General features: G+C 38.1%; 3 protein-coding genes across 6 annotated transcripts; 1 reads left to right on the top strand and 2 right to left on the bottom strand.

Annotated features, from left to right (window-relative positions):
- The first annotated feature begins 12016 nt into the window (after window positions 1-12016).
- LOC108510662 lies at window positions 12017-20690 on the top strand. 4 transcript variants are annotated; one of them, XM_039121358.1, is made up of 6 exons: window positions 12017-12442; window positions 15163-17938; window positions 18503-18896; window positions 19146-19585; window positions 19935-20076; window positions 20184-20690. In XM_039121358.1, exons 1-2 carry the CDS (start codon window positions 12158-12160, stop codon window positions 16324-16326), a joined length of 1449 nt encoding a protein of 482 aa, XP_038977286.1. In that variant the 5' UTR covers window positions 12017-12157; the 3' UTR covers window positions 16327-17938; window positions 18503-18896; window positions 19146-19585; window positions 19935-20076; window positions 20184-20690. The 4 variants fall into 4 exon arrangements, with proteins under 4 accessions (XP_038977286.1, XP_038977284.1, XP_038977283.1 ...); XM_039121356.1 differs by having other exon boundaries at window positions 18503-19049; XM_039121355.1 differs by having other exon boundaries at window positions 18503-19054.
- On the bottom strand, window positions 16494-17937 carry LOC103721111. Its single transcript, XM_039121359.1, has 2 exons — window positions 17692-17937; window positions 16494-17496 (listed from the first exon to the last, which is right to left on the bottom strand). The coding sequence occupies exons 1-2, from the start codon at window positions 17824-17826 to the stop codon at window positions 16858-16860; spliced, it is 774 nt and encodes a 257-aa protein (XP_038977287.1). The 5' UTR covers window positions 17827-17937; the 3' UTR covers window positions 16494-16857.
- Window positions 18503-18988, bottom strand: LOC113460912. Its single transcript, XM_026810029.2, has one exon. The coding sequence runs from the start codon at window positions 18956-18958 to the stop codon at window positions 18515-18517; it is 444 nt and encodes a 147-aa protein (XP_026665830.1). The 5' UTR covers window positions 18959-18988; the 3' UTR covers window positions 18503-18514.
- Window positions 20691-26032: the final 5342 nt, after the last annotated feature.

The following is a 26032-nucleotide window of genomic DNA, read 5'->3' as shown; positions in this document are numbered from 1 at the left end:
ATTTCACACAACTTTCTTAAAAAAGTGGATACTCAACCAAATATAAGTCACTCTAAAATGTACCACTTTTCTATGGTCAACCAAATATACTAAATCTATTTTTCTAAGCATCATATTCTCAGGAATCAACTTTTTAGAAAAAATATTTCAGTAAGAGATTTTTTTTTCGGAAACTAAATGAGTGCATAAATGCTAACCTTTGAACCCTGCTTTTTTGATCTATTCTTTGAGAATGGAGCATCTAGCTTCAAGAGAAGATCTGCTTAGTTTCATAAGGGTTGCTCCAGTTTGTTTTGAATTTAGTGGTTCTGGGAGAAGAGCAAAGAGAAAAGATCGAAGAACTCCAGTTATATGTTGTCCTCATCCATAGTGAAGCTGCCACTGCTTCTACATCATTTCTTCCCTAGAGAGAAGGTGGTCCAGTTCCACTTTTAGTTCTGATCTTCAAGTAAGCAAAGTCTCCCTAGCTACTTATCAACATCAGTTATCTCCTATGATAAAAGAATCTTCCTTTCTTCCTTTCAAATAAATTGCCAACAATTTTTCTAGTCCAGGATTTGAGCCAAGCTAGGAGATGTCTTAATTAGCTTAATCACAACGTTGCATTACCAGCTCTGAGTTCAGACCACTGCTGCTTGATGAGGTTATCAAGTTCTCGCTGTGATTGCCAGAAATTTTCAAATAGAAAAGTTGTCCTTGAAAATTTGATTGCCATCTCAAGTCGAAGTCTCTCCTCAAGCAGGGACTTAAAAGGTGGCCAATGGATGAGATTGTCCCAACCTCAAGAGATAAGGAATCTAACGTAGCTATGAAGGTGTCTCTCTTCAAGGGGTATGAGACCAAGCAAGCTATCAAAATGAAGTAGCTTCAACCCAAAGAAGCATATCAAAGTAAGTAGCTTCTTGTTCAAGAAGCTGCAGATGATCAAGAAAGGTGGATTATCAAGAACTGAAAGGTTCCTGAATTTAGATCACGCAAGAGATAGAAGAAGTGATAGCAGAAGAGAAAACTTGTTTCTTATTTCATTCCAAAAAAACTGATTACATTACACCCATCGAGTCCCTATTTATAAACTTACTGCTACTGTTCATAGTGTATACAAGATTCATCAACTGAATTCAGTTAACTCAACCAACTAACTGAATTCAGTTGCTAGGTAGCTTCTTCCTTTGCCACGCAAGCTCCAGCTCAGTTTCAGCTCCCTGCAACAGTCCACATCAGCATCTACAGTGGCGTATCAGTGGACTGTCAGGCGTATCAGGAAAAACAGAGCAATAGACAGAAAAACAGATAACGAAGTATTTGAATTGTGTTTCCTCCCATCAGTTGAATTTTAAGACTCCCCCTCAAGAGGAGCAATGAATGTTGTGAATGCTCATCTTGGACAGAAGAGAATGGAACTGAGTGGAGCTAAGTCCTTTGGTGAGGATGTCAGCCAGCTGACACTGTGAAGGAACATGTGAAGTATGAATGATGCCAGATTGTATTTTCTCTCGAATTAGATGACAATCCAGCTCAATGTGCTTTGTTCTTTCATGGTGAACAGGATTTGCAGCTATGGCTAAAGCTGCTTTATTATCACAGAATAACAAAGCAGGTGCATTATGAGAAACTTGAAGATCCGTTAGAATATATTTAATCCAGGTTATCTCACAACAGGTCGTTGCCATTGCCCTGTATTCAGCTTCAGCCGAAGATCTAGAAACAGTTGACTGCTTCTTGGACTTCCATGAGATTAAGGAATCACCAAGAAATACACAGTATCCTGTAACTGATCTTCTTGTTTCTGGGCAACCAGCCCAATCAGAATCTGAATACGCTTTAATAAGTAGCTGTGAGGATGATGAGAAGAATAAACCTTGGCCGGGAGAAGCTTTAAGATACCTAAGTACCCGATGAGCAGCCTCAAGATGAGATTGATGTGGCTTGTCCATGAATTGGCTAAGGACTTGCAAACAATAGGAGAGATCGGGTCTTGTGATGGTGAGGTATAAAAGCTTCCCAATGAGTCGTCTGTACATAGTGGGATCAGCAAGAGGTGAATTTGTATCCCTAATCAACCTTAGATTCTGTTCCATGGGTGTTTTAGCTGGTTTAGCACCGAGGAATCCGGTGTCTGAGAGAATGTCAAGGGTGAACTTGCGTTGACAGATAGAAATTCCTGCTTTTGATCTCGCAACCTCAATTCCCAGAAAATATTTAAGCTTCCCCAAGTCTTTGATTTTGAACTTCTGATCTATGACAGTCTTGAAATCTTCAATTGCAGCAAGGTTATTACTAGCCAATACAATATCATCAACATACACCAAGAGTGCTATGAATGATGAACCAAATTGTTTTGTGAAGAGGGAATAATCAGCTTTGGATTGCATAAACCCGGTTTCCAAAAGGAATTGGGAGAGCTTGAAGAACCACTGCCTTGAGGCTTGTTTCAGACCATATAAAGACTTATTAAGTCTACATACTTTGGACTCCCCCTTTCCAGCAAAACCAGGAGGAATTTTCATGTAAATCTCTTCATTTAGATCACCGTGAAGGAAGGCGTTGTTCACATCGAGTTGATGAAGGTGCCAATTGTTTACTGCAGCAACAGCAAGGAGTGTTCTGATGGTAGTCATTTTTACCACTGGTGAAAAGGTTTCAAAGTAATCAAAACCTTCCCGTTGAGTGTATCCTTTTGCAACTAAACGGGCCTTCTTGCGTTCTATGGTGCCATCAGAGTTGAATTTAATTTTGTAGCACCATTTACAGTCAATAGCTTCCTTTCCGGGTGGTAGATCAGTGATAGTCCAGGTATTATTTTCTTCAAGAGCAGCAATCTCTTTTGTCATTGCTTCCCTCCATCCCGGGCACTGAACTGCTTGCTTGTATGAGGTAGGTTCAATCTCATTGCTAACAGCTAGGACAAAGGTTTTGTGGGATAAGGAAAGTTTATTATAGTCGAGAAAATGAGAGATGTTACACCCAGTACCAGTCACCATGGATTTTGATGGTGAAGTAGAAAGGTTAGTGGCCAATTGGCAATGATATTGTTCAAGGTAGGTTGGTCGTTTCTTGGTTCTAGTTGACCTTCTAACTGGTTGGGGTGATTCAAGCATGGGCTGTGAATATATGGGAGTGTCCTCTATACCATCTTCTATACATGGTGAAGAATCTGAAAGGTTCTGAAGAGAAAGGTTAGATGGAACGGATGCAGCAGGAGTGTGCAAAATGTTATCTGGATATGAACTTTCATCAGCAATGGCATTCGGAATTATACTATGGGAATCTGTGTGTTCAGAAGCTAAAGAAGGGAATTGCTTGAATGGAAAAATATGTTCATGAAAGATAACATTTCGGGAAATGGAAATGGTTTTGGACTTCAAGTTGTAAACTTTGTATCCTTTCACTCCATAAGGATAACCAAGGAAAACAGCTGGCTCAGCCCGGGAATCAAATTTGTTTCGGTGCCGTGTGAGAGTAGAAACATAACATAAACATCCGAATGCCCTGAGATGATCATATGTAAGTTTCGGTGTCTGTTTTGATGAAAACAACACTTCACAGGGAGATAGATTTGACAACAAAGGAGAAGGCATTCTGTTGATAAGGTAAGCAGCTGTGAGCACACATTCACCCCAGAATTTGAGGGGAACATCTGATTGAAATCTCAACGATCTAGCAACGTTGAGAAGGTGTTGGTGTTTTCTTTCCACCGTGCCATTTTGCTGTGGAGTTTCAACGCATGAATGCTGATGAAGAACTCCCTTAGAAGCAAAAAACTCTTGAAGGTTGAATTCAGCACCATTATCAGTGCGTACAGCCTTGATATTGGCACCAAATTGAGTCTCTATAAGATTAAAAAATGACGGGATAAGGGACTGTGTTTGTGATTTGGAGCTCATTAGGAATACCCAAGTGGATCTACTGAAGTCATCAACCACAGTTAAAAAATATCGAGAATTATCATGTGACGGAACCGAAAAAGGCCCCCACACATCGCAATGAATGAGTTCGAAAGGAGATTCAGTTTTATTCATTGAAACTGGAAAAGACAATCTATGCTGTTTGGCCAATGGACAAACTGTACAGTGCTGTAAGCTGGATCTTGCTAGTTCAGGAATATACTCATGTAAAAGTTGCATTCTAGATGGAGATGGGTGTCCTAACCTACAATGCCACAAGTCGGCAGAGACTGCATGAACAGAGGCTTTACAAGATTTATCCTTATTGAACTCATGATCTTGAACCATGTAGTATAAGCCATTCCTTTCCTTAGCCAAACCAATCGTTGTCCAGGTGTACTGGTCCTGAATGAAGAGATGATCAGATAGGAGAATTAAACAGCATGACATCTGTTTAAGTAAAGAGCTGGCGGAAATCAAATTGAAAGAAAATGAGGGAACAACCAAAACATTGGTAAGAGTGATATGCTTTGAGAGTTTCACTGTTCCTATGTGAGTTACAGGAACAGAGATTCCATTTGGAAGGCTAACAAATGTGGAAACCAAGGAATTAATTTCTGTTAGCATAGAGGCTGAATGTACCATGTGATCGGTAGCACCAGTATCAATTATCCATTGTTCAGTGATTGGGCCAGAGGCACAAGCAAAGAGATGATGAGATATACCTGCCATGTTGATTTTAGATCCCTCTATCTTTGAGCCAGAGGTATTAGATGAGCCAGATAAGGAATAACCAGATGTCTGAGGAGCTTTAGAATTCCCGCTTTGACCATCATCTGATGAAGACAAAGGATTGATCAGTGGTAGCAGTTGTTGACACTGTTTCACTGTGAAAGGAAGCTGTGGAGCACCATTGATTTGTTTTGATTCCATTTCTGATGATGCCTGATTCACAGAACTCTGATTACTTCTGTTCTTAAATTTATATCCTCGCGGATATCCATGCAATTTGTAGCATTTGTCTTTTGTATGCCCAATTATGCCACAATGACCACACACTGGTCGATCCCTTCTTTGGAACTGACCTGCTTCTGCTCCAGGTTTAGTTGAAGAGGTTGCATTGTGGTTGTTGGTTGATCTACTTAAGAACGCTGCTGTGTTCATGTTTGGATCAACAGAGGTTGTGATTTCTCTTTGTCTTTCTTCTTGTAGCACCAGGGAGAACACTTTGTTTATGGGAGGCAGAGGCTCTATCAAGAGAATCTAGCCTCGGATATGGGAGTAACTGTCATTTAATCCCATTAAGAATTGCATGGTGCATTCTTGATTTTGATACTCTATCAAACGTTTCATTGCTCCACAAGAACATACAGGATTTGGTCTGTAATTCCATAATTCTTCCCAAAAACCCTTAAGTTTGGTGAAGTATGAACTGACATTGGATTGATCCTGTATCAAAGAAGCAATAGCCTTCTGAATCTGAAAGATTCTTGGTCCATTGCCTTGTGAAAACCTCTCACATAGGTCATTCCAAATTTCTCTAGCCGAATTGATGTATAAGACACTGTCGGCTAGCTCTTTTGAAATTGAATTGAGGATCCATGAAGTGACCATGTCATTACAACGAATCCATACTGGGAGTAATGGATCAGATGGATCTGGTTTAGGTAATGACCCATCAATGAATACAATTTTATTTTTTGCACTCAAGGCCATCTCCATTGATCTGGACCAACTTGGGTAGTTCTCCCCAGACAATGTTTGTGAGACTAATATGGTACCTGGATTGTCTCCATGGTGTAGGAAGTATGGGCTTGATTGTTCATCCGAAGCACTTGAAGAAAAGGATGAATGAACAGAGTTTGTTGCAGCATTAGCCATGGATATTTGCTCTGATACCATATCAAAATGAAGTAGCTTCAACCCAAAGAAGCATATCAAAGTAAGTAGCTTCTTGTTCAAGAAGCTGCAGATGATCAAGAAAGGTGGATTATCAAGAACTGAAAGGTTCCTGAATTTAGATCACGCAAGAGATAGAAGAAGTGATAGCAGAAGAGAAAACTTGTTTCTTATTTCATTCCAAAAAAACTGATTACATTACACCCATCGAGTCCCTATTTATAAACTTACTACTACTGTTCATAGTGTATACAAGATTCATCAACTAAATTCAGTTAACTCAACCAACTAACTGAATTCAGTTGCTAGGTAGCTTCTTCCTTTGCCACGCAAGCTCCAGCTCAGTTCCAGCTCCCTGCAACAGTCCACATCAGCATCTACAGTGGCGTATCAGTGGACTGTCAGGCGTATCAGGAAAAACAGAGCAATAGACAGGAAAACAGATAACGAAGTATTTGAATTGTGTTTCCTCCCATCAGTTGAATTTTAAGACAAGCCTTGTTCCTGAACAGGAAGATAGCTTAACAATCCAAGAAAACATTCCTCATGCTACATATTGCAAAAATCGAATATTTGCTATCAACAATCTTTAGATTCATCCATCATTTGTAAAAGTGGCATGATATGTTTTCTATTATATATATCATGGTCATGATGCCCAAATTACAAATTACTCAAAAGCCAAAAAAAAAAAAAAACATACTTTGCCTGGGAGAAATTTGCAGGACTAGTGTAGCTCTTTTTCTAATTTATGTGAAATTACTAACTGCACTCCTTGCCAACTTATTATAAGTATATAAAATGTACAAGTGTTTAGAGATTTAAATTCATAGGCAAAACCAAAAATATGTCATGACAATTGAAGTCACTTAGATTTTGACCAGTTTGATCTAGACAATGGCATGAATAAGCTGCAAAGATAGTCATTAGAATTAAGATTGTGTCTCTTGTTGTTTGAGTAGCACATATAATCTTATTAAGTGACATTACATGGTCTTTTTGTCATCATAATGACTTCAATGATGACCATACATTTAATTCGATTCCCATATTGTCCACATTTCCCTTTTTCCGTAGATGGAGTTACTCCTCCTAATACAAAATGGAATCAGACAGTTTATGTTTGGTTAAAAGCCGTTAGGAAAATGTTGATATGCCTACATGGGTGACCTCAAACAAAAGTTTTGTGGGTGCCACCTTTTATTTTCAGAGTAGTTCTCCTAACAAATGCCAGCTTAATGTTTCTCAAGTTATCATCTACTTGAACAATATTGCTCTACTTTTTCATTCTAAAGACAAAATTGCCTTCTACAATTTCTCCCATTAGCGAATAATGAGGATATTGCTTGGTCAATTCAAATCCAATGGGTATTGATATAGCTCAAATTTGCCATCCCTAAAATCTCGCTTGACAGCTCAGCTCGCCAACTAAATGACCATATACGCCTCGAGAAATCATCAGCCGAACAAATCTCCAAATAATTAGTGTGATCAGTTACAGCTTGATGCGATCTCAGCATGCCCAAAAAAAAAATATTGTAACCAACCAGATCAGCAAATAAGAAAAATCTCCGATCTCGACAGACTTGAAAAAGAATAATATAACCGCACCAATCAATGGATAAGAAAGAGCTTAACTGCTCATCTGTGAATTGCGCGATCCTACCCATACTGTTTTGCACCCACTCCCTTATAAATACTAAGCACAGAAACCCCCCAGGCATGGAAAAATCTTGACGCCACACTCTCATTCTTCAATATCTCTTTTTATCTCTCTTGTTCGAAGCTCTATCTGACTTAGGCATTGGAGAATCCCTAGCCGGATATGTTCTGGTGACCTAATCATTTTCTTTGATTGCAGATCAACTCCAGTATAGTACAATGCTCCTCTAGCCCAACCGAGCAAAGCAGCATCACTCATCAGCTTGTCCACTTGTCAAGTTTTGAGTTATAATAGATTGATGCTGGAGGAAGGATCTTCTTCTTTTGAAATTTTTCTAGAAATTTAAGAAAGATGAAGTCTAGAAGAAACAATTACCATTCCACCAACCAATTCCTAAAGGAGTCTAATAACTCCCGACTTAGCCCTCAACGATATCCGACCTCGCAACTGGCTCCCGAGGTGGTAAGTATCGAGCAATTTCATCTATTCATATAGCAAGTACAAACTTTGACAAAGGTTGTCCGAGGTATGCAACGTCCGAACCAATAACCAACCCCCACACCACCAAATCAATAGGAAGGCTCAGTGCAGCACGCTGGCCGTTGCGTCAAGAACTCTGGCCGACACTAAGAAGACAATTGTCTCGATGATCATTCCGAAATGGGCTCTAGCATGAGAGATTCAGAATCCCCTGACCAAAAAAGCTCTCCAAGAGAGAAGCCGACCTCGACCAAAAATCGAGGAGATGAATAACAAAATTGAAGCCCTTAGAGAAAGACAAATTGATCAAGAAAAAGATCTGGAGATTACAACCAATCCACTATTCTCTAAGATGATTATGGAGAAACTATTGCCGAGGAGGTTTAATATGCCCTACCCCAGTTCGAGGCTCTCATGATATTACCTCAAATCAGATGGACCATCTTAAGAGTTTTAAGGCTCTCATAATGTTACAAGGAGCAACTGATGCAGTTTTGTGCCAGGCTTACCTGGCCATCCTAACGAAATTTGGTATTTTGGTCTCCGACCATGATCTGTCCATTCCTTTGATAAGCTTAGTTGTTAGTTTGTGGTTCACTTTGTGAGCAACCAAAGGCAGAAGAAGAATACCAGTAGTCTATTCACGATGAAGCAGAGGGAAGACGAGCCACCTGGAAACTATATGAACCACTTCAATATGAAGATGCTGGAGATCCATGATCTAGACCAAAAGATGGCAATGTTGGCGGCGAGGAGTAGTTTAAAAATCTTCCTTTTTCTACTTCTCCTTGGAGAAGAGAAATCCCAAAAATTTGGCCGGACTACTGTCCTGATTCGAGAAATACATCAAGATCGAGGAGGGACTACTATAAAATGCCAATCTCTTATGCCACATGGCTTCAGGGCAATGCTAAAAAAAGGTTTTGGTAATAGAATTATGCCTCCTAGTAATTTTCATGCATGTCAACAATACTAATAGGTGTGAGAAATGGACATTGATCTAAAGGACTTTCTGAACCTACATCAAGCCATCTATGCAATAAAGACGAGCTTTTAACCTTATCTTCTTGTTGAATGATGGTGAGGAGCAAAGATATACCCTAGATGAAAAAGGTTGAAGATAATGTTATTCTTAATTATTATTTTTTTTGAGATAATTGATCATTGATATTAAATTTTAGTAAGGTTATATCCATAGGTTTGGCCGATCCTTATGAGCCTTTCTATTTTAGGATGAAGCTCATGAAGGCCAAGCAAGCATCTAAAATAATGAAACAAATATTGCCACCATTTACACATACAATCTGACAATTTTGTAGAAAAATCATGAAGGAAGCTATATAATTCATCCAATCTCTCACCCAGTCCATGAATTATGATCTCCTCGCATATGAAAAAACCATACTCATGTCATAAATTTGGACCATAGTAGGAGAAAATTGTAAGGCTAATCCAATTAAAGACTGAAGTCAGTTTACATGGTGATGGAATCCAAGCTCTTCTCTTGCTTTGCTTGATATCATGTTGCTGCCTTAAATTTTTTTTGGCAATCCAGCATGACACTAAGCATTCTTTGATGGTCCTCCTGTGATAGACCCCCATCCTGAGCTTCTCGACACTACAAAGCCAGAAATTAAGTTTGTGATTCCTTTGCTTGATATCATGTTGCAAGCTCCAGCCATGCACTCAATTCAAGTGTGTTTCTTATATAACTAAAAGGTTTTGCGGAGACCTCTTCCACCAACTATCTATCTAGTGTGACAAATTAATACTTTACTAATATTTATTAATTGAATGGTGGAGATCATCCGGGAAGTATTATTTCTTTGTTACATCTAGTGTTTCATATAAACAATAATTTGCATAGGATCCACAAAGAAGGGTGAAAGGGCACTATAACAAGTCTAGTTTGCAGTTAGGTAATTTAACAAATTATGTGGATCAAAAACGCATTTATGTATTAATTTATGGGTTTTCCTATGATGGAGAGATCGAAAATAGAAGGTATAAGAGAGAGTATATTTGAGTTCCAAAGTAGAATAATGATCACATGATAATTTTGCTGCTGTTCATGCTTGACAAAGCTGAAAGTTCAAATGTTTAGGAGTTGAGAAATCGTGCCAGCTTTGTTTTCATAGGAATGATTGAGATGAATAATACAACTCTGGGTTCAATAAAATTTCATGCGATTAACTTGAGAGGTGCATGTCTAAATTGACTCGGTTAACAAGAAAATAGAGTCTTTGCGGCTTAATGAGTTACGTTTTTTCTGAGAAAAAGGCAAAAAAAAGGGACTTAGTTTGATTAAGTAGCTGAGGGACATATGTTATATTTGTGATTAAGTTTTTAATTTATGCCTATCTCATGAACGAGCGTGCGAGCGAATGGGATTTAGAGATTTTTGGTGGATTTTCTTAAAATTTTTCATTTGATACAATATCAAATTTTAGCTAGATTTCTATATTTGTAATGGAGTAATTCTAGCATATTGTCTTATTGTTTTTTGTGTCGGATTTAATACCCTAATTAGAGTTAGGAGATCATATCTTATATATGTATGTCTAATACATTATATATGGTAGCCTTTTGAAATAATAATAATATTTTTTTTGAGAAAATCTCTTTCATCTAGTGAAGAGTTCTTCAATGCAATGTACTTCCATTTGTTGATTTTCGAAGTATAATCTTATCCATCAAATCACCTCTTCTTCCTTTCCGCTAATAAAGGACACACCCATTGAGATACTTGCCCCCAGGAAACAGGTTGTTTGGATGATTCCCAAGCATCATAGCAATGAATTGTCGTCCCCTAGCATTCATCTAAGAGTCACATTAGGAAATAGTGTCCCATACCTCCTTGTGCCAACACTAGCACTGCATACCAGTGGGGTGATATGTCCTCCAATTTTAACATCATCAACTGTGCTAACCAGCACTAACACCAACAACCATGCTAAGTGATGGAACCACCTGTTAGACTGCATACCGGCTGAAATATCATGTCATGGTACAAAATTCATATAAGGCGGGCACTATAAAGTATCATGTAGGGTGGCACTCCTATTTTTGCCACATTTTCTCTAGTGCTCATCTTAAGGAGGAAATCCAAAAGTTAAATAAGGACCAAACTTCTTCGAATAATGGACTCTGTTAGTTACATAACTTTAAAAAAAAAAAAAAAAACTGCATGCGTCAAAAGAGACCGTCCATGAAGAGAGACCATCTATATCATCTTTCTTCCTCTTCAAGCCTCTCCGTCTATCCTCTTTCTCTTCCAGCCATCTTTCCCATCCGCAAGGTCTTCCTTTTCCTCTCGAGTCTCTTTTTTCTTCTCCAAATCTATCTCTTTTTTGAGATCTTTGCACCTAAGAGTTCATAGATTATAAGGAATGATACGTATAAAATTTTTTATTTAGACAAAGCTATAAACCTATATAGTAGTATCAATGAATATAATATTTTAAAAACTATATATCTATTTACTTAGAGGGGTGTATTGGCTTGTTAGATGATTAATTTACTTTGTGTGTATTACCTAACCTATGTAGTATGTACTAGTAAAATGCGTATTCTAGAAATTGTGTATCGATTTACCTAAAGGCATATAGTGGATCACTGCTGCATGTGTATATCACCTGGCCATGTAGTGTATACTGGTGACATAATATTCTGAAAAATATGTATCGATTTACTTGGAGATGTTTATTGCGTTGTTAAATGACTAATTTGTTAAGTGTGTATCACTTAGCCGTATGCTATATATTGGTGAACATCAAGTTCTAGAAACCATATATCCATTTAACTAAATATGCATATTGATTTGCTATATAACTAATTTGTTTGGTGTGTATTATATCGTCATTATTATGTACCAATAAAAAGCATGTTTTAGAAATAAGGTAGAAAGAGTATTCCAATCTCAATTTTCTTTTTTTTTAAATTTTTTTAAGAAGGACTCTCTAATTTTTGGATTTTTTTAAGTTAGGCACCAGATTAAAAATATGAAAAAAATAAAGAGCAATGCCCTTTTTTTTATTATCTTGTGGTGCCTGCTTATATAATTTTTGTTCATCGTCATGGTCGGGGATATACCAAACCCCGATGCTTTTGAGCCAGCGAGAACTACCAGTTAGACTGCATCATAGCCGTCAGATCTTCTCAGGAACGGGATTGCCTTCCACGGTTCAAATACTGGTGGGCGAAGGCGGGGCGGCGCTTCCGCAGAGAAGAAATGGAGGCGGAGGCAGAGGTCTTGGAGCCCTTCGAGCTCCCTTTCTCCGACCTCCTCCTCCTCTCCTCAGCCGCTTCCGCTCCTTCGAGGCTTTCTTCCTCCCCCCAAGAGCTGGCGAGGCTCGAATCCCTCTCCGCCGCCGTGATGCAAGCCCTGGGGCCATCGGGGGCCGGCCTCCTCTCGATTACCGGAGTCCCCAAAGCCCCCGCCCTCCGCCGCGCCCTTCTCCCTCTCGCCCGGAAGCTCGCGCTTCTTGACAACAAGGATCGCGCTCGAATCCTTAAGGTAGAACCATCTTGTCCCACTCTGTTCTACATTTTGATTCATAATAGTTATATTTTGTTACGTTCTTATCATCATCCTAGGGTTCTGAAATTGATCTCGGTGTCTTAAAGAAAAGTTTTTGATAAGTTTTTCATGGTGGACTCCACCGAAAAATGCTTTGGTTTATAATTAGTTTATCTTTATGTGATTCTATGATATGAAAAATTTGGTCGACTCCTGTACTTGTAATTGAATTGTTGAAATGCTCTAGTTGTATACGTGATAATAGGTGGGAATTTGTGGGGCTTTTAGGGTTTATTGGTTAGGAAGAGACAAGGATTGAAGTAGGGGGGAAAGAGGGGAGAAGAAAGAGAAGGGGTATTAAATTTTCGAGCATTCCCAGCTCTATTATATTCAGCGCTTTAGGGGTTGATAAGTTGAAAAATCCGTCATTTCATGTTACATTACATTGTTCCCTTTTTTCCGTCAGAATGGGGTTGGCTATGGAGTATAGCACTAAGGAAAGTTCCATATGGGTGGATTTTTGCAACTGAGCGTCACCTAAGATCTATTCTCTAAGGTTTATTGTTCAATTTCTTCCACAAAAAGTTTACATCAAGAGGTGCCTACCATTAAACTTTAAAGGCCAATTGGCATGTAGAAAGGTCTACTTTGTTGGTCGCAGTTTACGTTCGTGCAGCCTAGGAGGAAACCCTCTGAAGTTAATTTTGAATATGTAGAGACTGCTGAAAAAGGTATGATTAAAATATTTAATCTAGGAAATTGCATGCATGTGTAACTGACAAATTATAAGTGAAGGAGTTCAGTTGTAGCATAATCCCAAATTGGCAATGAATGTTATATGTTATGTGATTTTATTCGTTAACTTGGTGCATAATCCTCCTGACATGCTTAACTTATGGTGGCATTCATATGGTCAATCTCTTCCAGTGAGCTACTCTTTGGGGAGGAGGTAGAATACCAATGCATCTAATATTCCACCTAGATTTTGAAATTTTATCAGTGAGGACTGGAGGTGGCTTTAATCATTTTTCTATGTGTTTATAACTCAATCAAAATTAAAGGTTATTCATGTCATCCCGTTCATTAGTGTATGGAATTAAGGTTAAATATCTATTGTAAAGAATTTTTATGTTTATCTTATATGAACTCCATCATGTGTTCCTACTTTCTATTGAAGAAGACTCTGGCTTCAATGGCCCTTTTAGTGGCCAATGCTGGCTTTGGTGAAAAAGAGTGCCTTTGTCAGGGTTTTTCTTGTATTATTATGGAATATTAAAGTATTATTGAATAAAATTCGCAAAGTCATAAATATTAAGCCTTTCGTATGACATGGATATAACTTTTGTTTGAAGAGACAGTAGCAACCTGAATTCATGATCATGGAACTTGAATCCGTTAAAACCTGGGAAGTCCGAATCTTTATGACTTAATCATTGTTTTATCTATCCCTTACTACTTGCTTATCAAATTGCTGCATTCACATCAGTTCGGAAGGTATGTTCAGTATTAAGAATTTAAAAATTCAGAACCTCAGCTTATAAATTTGATTTCTTTTTGTCCCTCCTTTATTATAAGTTCTTATACATACGTTAAAAATAATAATTTCTGATCTAATAACTCTTCTTTTTTTGCATATCCGATCTATTACTGGGCTCAATCTATGACTCTGATTTAAACATTTAAGTGATAAGGTTAAATAAGTTATTTTCTTTGGTAGGTTGTCATTCATAACTGGATTACTTTTATATAATAATTTACAATGTTTCTTTTTGACCTCGATCTTCTTGAAGCAAGAATAATTTAGGCTTGAAGTTGTTTGGTTTTAATAATCATTTTATTTGAGTGCTTAGAATACAAAGACCTATGTCAGTGTCCTGGTAAGCTAATACATGACTTATTTTTACATTTTCTGAAGACTGTTTTCTTTGGCGGTACTTGACACTTAGTTCACTGTTCGTTGTGCCAAAAGTTATGTGCTGTAAATGTCTAACATGACATAACCCAACATGCGGATATTGTCATGAAAATAAAGACTATAAAAACATAATATATATGTATATATTTAATTTTGATAAAAGAAAAGAAAGCTGGAAATGATGCCATATCATTGGTTAAAAATAGGTTTTCCTTTCAACAACTGAAAAAGAAAAGAAGAGAAAAAATATAATATAAGCTTAGATCTGGGAATCTTGTTTTAATTGACACATATATTTAAATAACAGTAAGCATATCGTTCAAAACTATACATGTCTTCATAAAGAAAAAAACAACTTATTGCATATGTAATATTTTCTAACACACTTTTTACCAAAACTCTTTGTAGCTGACTTGATTATGACCTTCATTGATTAAAAAAAGTTGATGCATTGCAATTTATGGATGATAAAGCACTAAAGTCAACTATCTTCTGGACGCCTATTTTTCTTCTGGATACCTATTTTGTCATAAAGGATTGGGTATATATAACATAGCAATACTATATGCAGTATAGTAGTTTTATAGTTGTTTTACAAAGCGTTTTCTTGTCCGTATACTCATAATTTCTTTTGAATGGAATACAGTTTCTCTGAAAAAAATTATTTCAGGAATTTATTTTTATTTCTATTTATTTTGAAGAATAAATGCACAATGATATACACATATCCTCTCACTAACATAATCATATCAGATACATAGGTAACCATTAAAAGATAACTTATGGGTGATGTTTATTTCAGGAGCATGGTTTAGGCAGTGATGTTCCTTTGAAGAATCCAGATAGGGGTGTCTCCTCATTTGCCTTGCAGTTAAAATACGGACAAGATTCAAGTTTGGAGATGTTTTCAAGTGGTCTTAGCATTTCAGAACAAGGCAGCCACAGTGAAGAAGATAATTCATTTGTTAATAGGTTCCAGGAATTCAATTATTGTGGGTTTGAGCAGCTCGGAAAAACTTTTAAGGAACTAGGTCTTTGTATGATGCAACTTGGACTTCACATAGCACAGATTTGTGATAAGGCCATTGGTGGCAGGGAACTGGAACAGAGCATTATAAACTTGGGTAGTGCAAAGGGACGTCTTATTCATTATCATTCAACATTAGATAACCTTATTCTCAAAGAGAACCATAGGAGAACGAAGAAAGTACATTCAGCTGACCTTTGTCCTTCAAAGTTTCATACTACTATATCAGGAGGTTTGTTTCCAAGATCAGGAAGGGAGCCCCTGGATGAGTTGCATGCAAAAAATTGCTTGATTAAAGATAGATGCTGCAGAATTTCTTTGTCCAGTTTGTGGCAGCAATGGCACTATGACTATGGAATCTTTACTGTTCTAACAACACCGTTATTTATGTTGCCTTGCCAAATAGAAGATTGTTCTTCTGTGTCAAACAGTCAAGAGTGCTCTTCTCCTGATGGGCATACATATTTGCAACTATTTGACACTAAAAGGAATAAACTCTTTGCAGTGAAATCCCCACCTGAGAGCTTCATCATTCAGGTAGGGGAAGCAGCTGATATCTTGTCGGGAGGTAAGCTTTGCTCTACACTTCATTCTGTTGGCAGACCTGTTGAAATAGAGAACTTAAGCCGGGAGACATTTGTCGTCTTCCTGCAGCCATCTTGGGACAAAACTCTCTCTTATCCTGCATACCTTTCAGAGTCTAAAAGAAGTAGGAAGTTGTTGTCAAACAAGGAGACATCTGGGTCCTGTAACAATGGCAGTGGTTTACCAAGCACTGTGGTTGCTGGGACTCAGGAACCACTTGAACTAATGCAAGAAATCCTCAGAAAAATTCCACCACTATCCTCTCGATTGAGAGATGGGATGACATTTGCAGAATTCTCACGTGAAACTACCAAGCAGTACTACAGTGGCAGCGGAACCCAGTCTATGAGATAGCTAATGCAATGGGTATTTTCTGTTGGTTGTCAACATCTAATCAACTATAAGTTTTTATTTAATTCAAACATCAAAGAGGAGTTATGATTCTCGGAGGTTGCTAAGTGTGCAAAATTTTGTTTATAAGCAAGCAGTAGTTGTTCTGCTTTTATGATGGAGATAAAATATGAAAAATAAACTGAAATAGCCCAAACTAGAACAAGGTATTAGAAAACTTGGGATCATAGCTTACATGCAGAGGGGGAAAAATGTATTCCTAGGTCTCAGCAGATTGTGCTTCGGTACATATCTGCAGATTCCCTTCTTCAGAAGCTTGACATGGCCTGTCTGTTTACGTTTACCTTCAGCAGTGTTACATGTTCCAAATGGCAGTAGACAGTTGAGATAAGAGTCAGTACTTATTTTTGGGAACCTGGAATCACACAGAGCATGGCATTTTCAGTCAGCAACTCCTCCTCGAAGAAGTAATCAAGTATTCAGTACACATAAGCAAGAGTTGTATTTAAGGATTGACAAATTGTACCTCAAATCCTACCAAAGATCTGCAATAGTTGGTGTTCGTAAGCGTGATGCTTGCTGAACACATTCACTGTCTTTGAGGGACATGCTGGACCTATCAAGTTTGATTGACCATGGATACTGATACCCATTTGCTGTCAAACCCACATGGGAAGAAGATCGTTGCATCTTTACACCTCTAGGAATGTTCCTTCCTTCCACTGATGGCCTCTGCGTGCTTGTTTGCCTTTCATATGAATCAGTTCGTTGCCTTGGTGTGCTCTGTGACCGTGCCTTTGCCCTTGATGACTCTGTGTTGGCCATGTAATTGGGGTAAAAGTGGTAGTCGAAAGAAGTTTGTGTTGCATCAGTTAGAGACACAGCTGACAAGTGTTGAGGACTGGTTTGTGCTGTGGTGAATGAGAACTCCTCAAAATGCCCACCATAAGCCCTTGGGCTCGTAAAAGTAATTGCTGATCGAGCAGATGATATCTGCTGGTATTGGTCTGCCCTGAGAGGCAGACAAGCATTGCCATAATATATAGAGAGTCTGCGATCCTTTATTTCAGTGTTTGTGATGGAATAACTGTTCCTGTTCTCTGTACTGCCCCTCGACTCACGAAGATCCATTTCCCCAATTTCGACATTCCCCTCTGCACTTCTATCCATGTCCTACATTCATGAAACATGTCTCATAAGAACAGTAAATCTGAAGATCACTTTAAAATTTAGGCTAATAGCCGAAGCTTTTATATGTCCCCTTGATGTCTAAACTTGGCGACATAGTTTCCATGATCCAATTATTTGGTTTTTTCTGTCATTTTAGAAGATGCTGTCAGTAATATTTTTACTGGAAGGTGGACTTACATATGAATGTCGGGATCTGCGACGCTGTGGTGATCTCCTGTATACAGACTGCCTTTGTGAGATGGCTTGGGACTCTTCAACCATTCGGATCCTCTGGGCACATGCTCGGGCTTGAGCAGTCACCAGTGCTTGCATGCTGCGGAGAGTAGCTGTAGCTTGCTTCCTCACCAGGTGGCCTCTCACCAATGCTTGCAGTTTTACCAGACCTTTCAATGCACGTAGAGCTTTCCTTGCCTGCAGATGTAGAGTATGTTTATCTCCTCTATGTATAACTCTATAGTATCTGATCAAATTTATTATTCATATTATTTCTTTCGGTCATATATAATTGCTTCTCCCAAATATAATTTTGTTGCCCAAATCTTACTTCCTCTGGGCGTTTGATGATGTATTCTACAGTCCTGTATTTTCGCATATGTCCCTGGTAGTTTTTATGTTATGCATGAAACTTCTACTTTCTATGTCTTCTCATTTTTTCTTTTACTTCTTTGCAATTCATTTGTTAGCCCCATTTAATTAGCTGGAACTTGGATTGTTATTAAAATATTGAGATGACAACAAATTGCAGTATGAGAAATATTTATTTAATGTTCAGCTAAACATACAAAAAAGCTCTCTCATTTTTTACTGTGTTTATATAAATGGTTCCATGTATCTGATGTTACAATATGGGTGTCCTTAGAAGGCGACAAACAAAACTGTCATTTTTACTTCCTACATAACTTCGGATATTAGGTATATTTTCATACATTCCTCATAATGAATCTGTTCAAATTTTAATGATAATTGATTCTCTGCACTGAAAAAACAGACCAGCAATGTGTTAAAGAGACGAGAGGAGAACAGGAAGTACCAGATATGATCTAAAGGCGGCCTGAACCTTGATTACAGCTGCCTCCTCAATGGCACTGGATGTTTTACCAGTGGTGGCGGAGGTTAGACTCATCACATCTGCTGCAGCCTGTGCAGCAGCAACGGCAACACCTGCTGTGGCAGCTGCCGTCGCTGCTACAGCCATTGCATGCGTCTTTTGATCAATCTCAGCCTCTAACAGCGCATTAGTAGGTGTACTTACTGTTTGGTCTGGAGAAGTCGAACCCTTCCCTGCTGCTGCTTGTTTTCTGAAGCTCCATCTCTTCTTCTCCTTTGGAGTGCGCACTTGGATTGGATCTAATTGGGCCTTTGTCAGCAGTGAAGACGTTAAGGTCTTCTTCTCCTCCCTCTTGCCCGTCAAGAAGCTTTTAAGCCATCTTGCTGCCATCCCCATTGCCCCTCGAAAGCATTTTTACAGGAAGGTTTTAGGAGCCATTTGCACAGAACCTATATGATACAAGGAAACAAGCTCCCATATGTCTCATGTAGAGTGAGATTTATATCTGTTTTTAATCTCTGCTAATTACGAATTGGTCTTCTTTCTTCCATCCATTTGACTCTTTTTTCCTTCTTTTTTTCAGTCACAGTGGGGTGATCTGGGGCTCTTGTTTGTTTATTAGGAGCAGGCCTGCAGGAAAAGGAGAGAAAAATATGAAGAGATTTCCCTGGCAAGCCACTTGCACGCAAGCGTGAGATTGATCCAATGATTTCTATTATCATAATTCCTATATTTCTTTGTAGAGAATTGCCAGCCAGCCGTATCTTGTCCTGGAGTTATTGAAGGAATGGGCAGGGGAAGCATTGTTTTATGGATTACTGAATGGACGAGAGGGTCATGTGGACGAAACGGTCATGAACGTGCTGGCGATCCGTAGAAATACTCTGGTTGTCAGCATCTCATGTAAAGTTGGGCCCATCATAGGCTTATGGTGGGTCCCTGCTAGTTTCCAGCACCCAATGAACCAGCTTTTAGCTTCCCATCCTAAAAACAAAGATTGTACATCCTCTGTCTTCCAGGAAGGTAGGCCTGTCATACGTCCTTCCAGGACTCAGCATGAATAAAGAACTACTATCTTTGAATGATGGTTAGAAATTTAGGATTGTTCAATTAGTGCATTAGTAATGGGAGAGCAGGCTTTAAGGTTACACTATTATAACTTGCATGTCATGGATTTAAAATATGAAAATAATTTTTTACTTGATCCTCTTCAAATTTTGTAATGGAAGAAGCCTCATGCACTAGGACACAGTGCATGCCTCCTTTTTTATCAAATTAACACATAAATTAGGTTGTTTTGATGCATGGTTGGTTGCATGGTGTCCCGGTGGAGATTTTCTGTGCTGATCATACTATCTATTCTTTTTTGAAGCCTTGCCTGTTGGATCTTGGATCATTACCGCATGGTTGTACAAAATCAAACTATGAGGCCAACATTGAAGGTTCGCCTGCCGGCTTGCTTGCCTTAGGTTTTCTGAATGGTCCTCTGTTACTGAATTGATGTCAAGTTGAGAGTTGAGTGATTGCTGACACATCTTTATCAAGTTGAATGGACTTCATATTTGATAGCTCTTGCACTATTTATGGTCTACACATATGACATAAATTTGTTTTGTTACAGTTACATCACAGTTGGAAGTAGAGCCTCATGCTCTAATGGAATCAAAATTCTGGGGGGTGCATCTGTTGTTGAAAGAGGATAAGCAAAGACCTATTTTAAGTCGTGGAAAGCTTTCTTTTGGTGCTTCTCATCAACAGTTTTTAGCATTATCCATTCATAACAGGGAAAGAAGCAAAAGGGGAATAACCTTGTGTCAATACAATTCGAAGAAGATCCCCGCAGCAGGAGAGTTTAATTGTTTGATTTGTATTATCGAGCAACAAATTGAGGTTTGCTTGGCAATCACATGGTGTTGCATACCCGACTTCCTTCCCCGATGGAATGTTGGGATGAGAGAAGCTGCATCCAGTCTTATGACTTGATATTCTTTTGCTTTCTTGGTGTTGTATATTTTACGAGTTTTGATTCCTTCAAGCATATATTAAGGGTATTGGAAAATAAGTATAAATATAAATAGTGACATAGCTGAAGGTCCAATGAAGGTTCAAGACGCACATTTGCATGGGATGCCACATTTTGTATTCCCTGATGATTGCCCCATGATGGCTATGCATACATCCAATGGAGTTTGAAAATAAAATATCATGAAACTGAAAGGGAATATTAGTCAAGTTATGCTGCAACATGCTATCTAAATAATCAGTAATATAAGATGCCACCCAATCTGCCGTTTTATTGGTTTTTCTATACACATGCTGAAAGATAGTGTAGGTCTTGGACAGTTTCTAAATATCCAACATTGAAGGATGCTCATCCATTGCTTCCAATTATCCAATTATGATTCTAGAGTCACCTTCTAGGAGAATATGGTCTGCCTTAGCACAATAACAGCTACCTGGTACCTTTTGTACTCCTTTCAACTCAGTTGCAAGAATAGTAATATCAAATAACTGTCTCTAATTATAGAAGCTGCACCTCCTCTATCTTAGCTTCTAAAGATGCTATCGTCAAAATTGACCTTAAGGAGATATAGAGATGGGATTCTCGGGTAATAAAAACTATAGTGAAGCAGTAGATCATGAAGAGGAGTCCTAGGTGTCCCACGATGTCTCTATCCCTCCAATGGTGATGCTTTTCCCTAAAGGTTGCTTGCTTCCTTTTGATATGGGGACACTGATGAGAGATGATCACTTACATGGTAAGTTGATTTTCGCCCAAGGCTGATGAAAAAAAGCAAGACAGCAAAACCAGAGTAATTACGAAAACAAAAGAAGGATAAAAGACAAAGAGAACATCCACACGTCAGAATCAGGCTCTCGATCACTACTCTCAGAATCTGGATCTCGAAGCAGTGGATCGTGAAGAGGAGTCCTAGGTGTGCCATGATGTCGTCATCCCTCCAATAGTGATGCTTTTCCCTAGAGGTTGCTTGCTTCCTTTTTCATATGGGGATACTGATGAGAGATGATCACTTACATGGTAAGGTGCTTTTCACCCTAGTCTGATGAAAAGAAGCAAAGGCAGCAGAAGGTAGAAAGTTGATCCACAAGGCTCAAGTTGATGCATATGCTTAATGGAATCAATAGGTGGTAAGAAGACACTTCATGGAGTGCATGTTTGACTTGGCCTTAAATTAGGTAATATGATTGGTACCATATATCACAAGAACCAGGGCACATGAAATGGAGAAAGAGTGAAGAGGAGGGGGGAGTTCCAATTTCTGAGGTCATATGATAGGCTCTTTTTGAGATTTTATAAGGTTTTTAGAAATTTTTATTATCTCATAGCAACAGATTTAGGTTGAGCATGTATAAAAGAGTTGCTTTGATATTTTTGCTCTAAGAACTGTCATATTTTTTTTTAAAGACCAATTATCTAAATTTCTTCTGGTTGGTTAATTATAGGATCAGGTTAGCTCTTTCATGTAAAACACCATGTGGGTCTTTCCTGCGCTGGTGATCGCTCGATCACGCCTTGAAAATATATGATCATGCGCGATCATGCATCTCAAAGCTTACTTGGCACATGTTTTGATGGTCATGCATGAGCAAAATGAGCAAAGATGCATTAGTGCAAGCGACTAAGAAGGAATAAATGAATAAAATATAATCAAGCAGGGGATCTTCCACCATTTTGCTTGACCAAAAAAAAAAAAAAGAGGGACTCATTGTTAAATTACAATAACACAAAGAATAAGGAAGAAAATTTTCTTTTCTTTTTGAAATTATTAAAAAATTATATAAAGATCGACAGACTTTTCAAACCAAATTAATCCAGCAAAGCTGCACTCTTGTGTTTTTGAACTTCTTATACATGGAATACCTCGCATTCTTCATTGAAACCGCTTATCAAAGCTAATACCATGCTACTTTGTTAATGGCCACAGATGGAGGAGGCGTGTGTTTATTGGAAGAGAGCGCTCGAGGCAGCCAGAGGCATCCAATCAGAATACAAAGCCCGAGAGAGGTGAGCTCAATTGGTTCCCATTTACCACTCTTGGTTGATGCCCTGCTCCCACAAGTGCCACTCTGAGTGCCTCCATCCATGGCTGGCTGCCCATTATGATTGTCCATGTTGTGGAACGATTGTTCCTGAAATTTCCTGGATTTGACCATTTGTTTTTGTACGATAAATTTATCAAAAATGGTTGATGATGAAATGAACTTATGTTTAAAACAATTTATCATCCAGTCAATGCTTCGAACTGATTCCAGGATGATAGAGGGAAAAATGGATTGTCCAGCTCACAACTAAAAGGCCACCCAGTTTTGGCCCAGTAAACACCAATGACGGACGACTGAATTTTCATTTCGGCCCACAGTCAGCTTGTCCTCGGAACTCCGCCGAAAGCTCCACCACCTTCAGATATTCGCCGACTCCCCCGACTAAGCTCGGGGTACCTCCAGACAATCGCCGACCCGTCCCGACCAAGTTCAAGACACTGGCCCTAGCGATACGCTCCGATCCTCGAGCTCGGGACGCTCCTCCGAGCATATCTTGGAATCCAGGAAGTCGAGTTACTTTCAACACCCGCCAAACCGACATTGTCAAACGCATGACGCGACTACTTCACGAGCTCGGCCTTGCCAATGACCACACCCATATGCGAGCCTACGCCCACCTACGTGGCCGTACTTCACCACACTACCGTGTCACGTCTCCATAACCGACCAACAACAGTCAGACGACATCTTAACTACTCCGGCCATACCCTGCTGTGGCTGTCAATACCCTACTGTTCTCAAGAACGGGCTGTATCGCACGTCCCTGGCCAGCCTGAGCGGCGCGCCATCCGGCTCAGAGCCACGCCCCCTCATGATGAGGATTGACAGTACCTCCGCCACCTGGGCCTCTCCACTGAGGCTATAAATAGCTCGGTCAGGTAATTTCTAAGGAATTTTTGGCTGGATCAAATCTATCCACTCGAACTTGATCGCCGGAAAGCCCTCACCGGAAATACCGGTGAGGCTTTGTGCAGGTCCATGACCGTCGTGCAGGAGATGGCTCCCGTCTTTTCCTTTCCAGCATCGGCGGCCCCCTCGGCTCACCCTCGGGCCAGATTTGAACCACAACACAGGGGATATATGGCTGTGATTAAATCAAACAAGGAAATTCTTGGAATTAGATGTTATTTCATGAGTTTTGGATTCTACAAGTTGTTTGGGAGATATGATGCACATTTTTTTATCACATGAAAGGATATAGATTGATGGATTGGTTTGATATGCTGACATGTACCGCTAGGGGCGGTCCAAAACATTTGGGGGCCTAAGGCGAACTCACAAAAAGAGGCCTTTTTTTTAAATGATGAATTTTTTTAATAAGTATAAAATACTTTAAATAAAAATAACTCGTCTAGCTTTTTGAGATGCAAAATTACTAATCAAATTTTTATACTCAAGATCCATTAAAATACTATTTTCAATCGATAATATAGCTAATCCATTTAATCTTTCTTGTGACATACTTGACCGCAAATAAGATTTTATCAACTTTAATTTTGAAAAACTTCTTTCAGCAGAAGCAACTGTTACAGGTATTGTTAACAATATTCTGTAAGCAATGCATGCATTTGGAAAAGAATCTATTTTTTTTATAAAACTTAAAGTATCAATAGGGGTACTAGTTTCTATTTGTAAAACTTCTTTTAAAACTTTTAACTCTGAAAACAAATCAAGACCATCAATATCAGAATATTCACCATGCTTTAAAAAGTTTTCAAGATTAAGACAACACTTTTTTAAATAATCTTCATTCAAAGATTTTAACTTTCTAAAATTAAACAAAAAACCAAAAATATTTTCATATATGGTAAATTGTTCAAACCTATTTTGTATTGAAGAAATAGCTTGATCTACTATATATAAAAAGTAATCAATTCTAAAAGATTCTTCAGCTGATCTTGCTGTCTCATCAACACTATTTTCATCAAAATGTTTTTTTCTACGGATCATACATTTTTCACGAAATGTAGGTTCTATTTTCATTTCATTTGCAATTTCTTTAGATGAATTCAAAGCATTCATGAATCCATTTTTCCTATAACTTTTCAAATAAGAAAGAAGACCTTTTAATTGATCTATAGCCACATCAATATGCATGTCTTCAGATTGTAAAGTCTTATTAACTGAGTTAACAGCAAACAATATATCATACCAAATATTCATGCCTAATAAGAATTCAAAATTTTCAATCTCATATGTAGCTAAGCATGTGGCTTCACTCTTTATTTTAGGATCTTCACTAGTTTCTGCTAATTGAATTAAATCATCTCTTATTTTAGGAGCTTGGTTTTTAATTGCTTTGACACTTTCAATACGACTTTTCCAACGTGTCTGTGACAAGGGTTTAAGAGTCAATGTGGATATATTATTTTGTAAAATTTTTCATCGTTTTGTAGAAGAAGAAAATAAGGTATAAATCCGTTGTATCACTCCAAAAAAAGATATAGCTTTAGAACATGAGTTAGCAGTATCACATAATACTAAATTCAAGTTATGACATCCACATGGTGTGTAAAATGCTCTAGGATTTATATTTAATAATCTTTTTTGTACACCTTGATGTTTTCCTTTCATATTAGACCCATTATCATACCCTTATCCTCTTATATCATTAATTTCAAGTTTATGTTTTTCTATTATATTTATAAGTTCATTAAAAAGACCTTTTCCAGAGGTATCATCTACTTCTAAAAATTCTAAAAAATATTCTTGTACTTTTACTGGATTTGTTGAAGTATCTACACATCTTAAAATTAAGGTCATTTGTTCCTGATGGCTTGCATCAGGAGTGCAATCAAGTATTACAGAAAAGTATTTTGCTTCTTTAATTTTTTTAATTATTATAGCTTTAATTTTAGATGCTAATATTTGAATCAATTCATTTTGAATATTATGACCTAAATAATGATTGTGAATTTCACCATGTTGAATGCGTCGAACATGTTCTTGCATTGTTGGATCAAATTCTGCAATCATTTCAATAAGACTTAAAAAATTTTCATTATTGTTTTGATAGATCTTTTCGTTCTTTCCTCGAAATGCTAAATTATTTTTTGAAAGATTTTTCACGACAGCAATAATTCTCAATAGAACTTTTTTCCAATGATTTTTTTCTTGGTTTATTTGTTCTTGGAGACTTTTATCAATTGTCTTATTTTTTAGCAATCTCCCTTCTAAATCAATCCACCTATTCATGCTAGTGATATGTTCATTAGTTATTTCATGACTTTTGAGCTTGATACCTAAATTTTTCCAATCTTTAGTTCCTTCATTGACTAATTGACTTGTGCTAGGCTTTGAATAAAATAATTTACAATAAAAACAATATACTCTATCCAAATTCTTCGAATACACTAACCACCTTCTATCATATTTTTCACCATTTGATAACTTACGAATGTAATG

Source organism: Phoenix dactylifera, unplaced genomic scaffold (assembly GCF_009389715.1).
Source record: "Phoenix dactylifera cultivar Barhee BC4 unplaced genomic scaffold, palm_55x_up_171113_PBpolish2nd_filt_p 001045F, whole genome shotgun sequence".
Taxonomy (NCBI): domain Eukaryota; kingdom Viridiplantae; phylum Streptophyta; class Magnoliopsida; order Arecales; family Arecaceae; genus Phoenix; species Phoenix dactylifera.
Note: the sequence above shows the minus strand (reverse complement) of the source record. Positions and strands in the feature narration are given on the sequence as shown.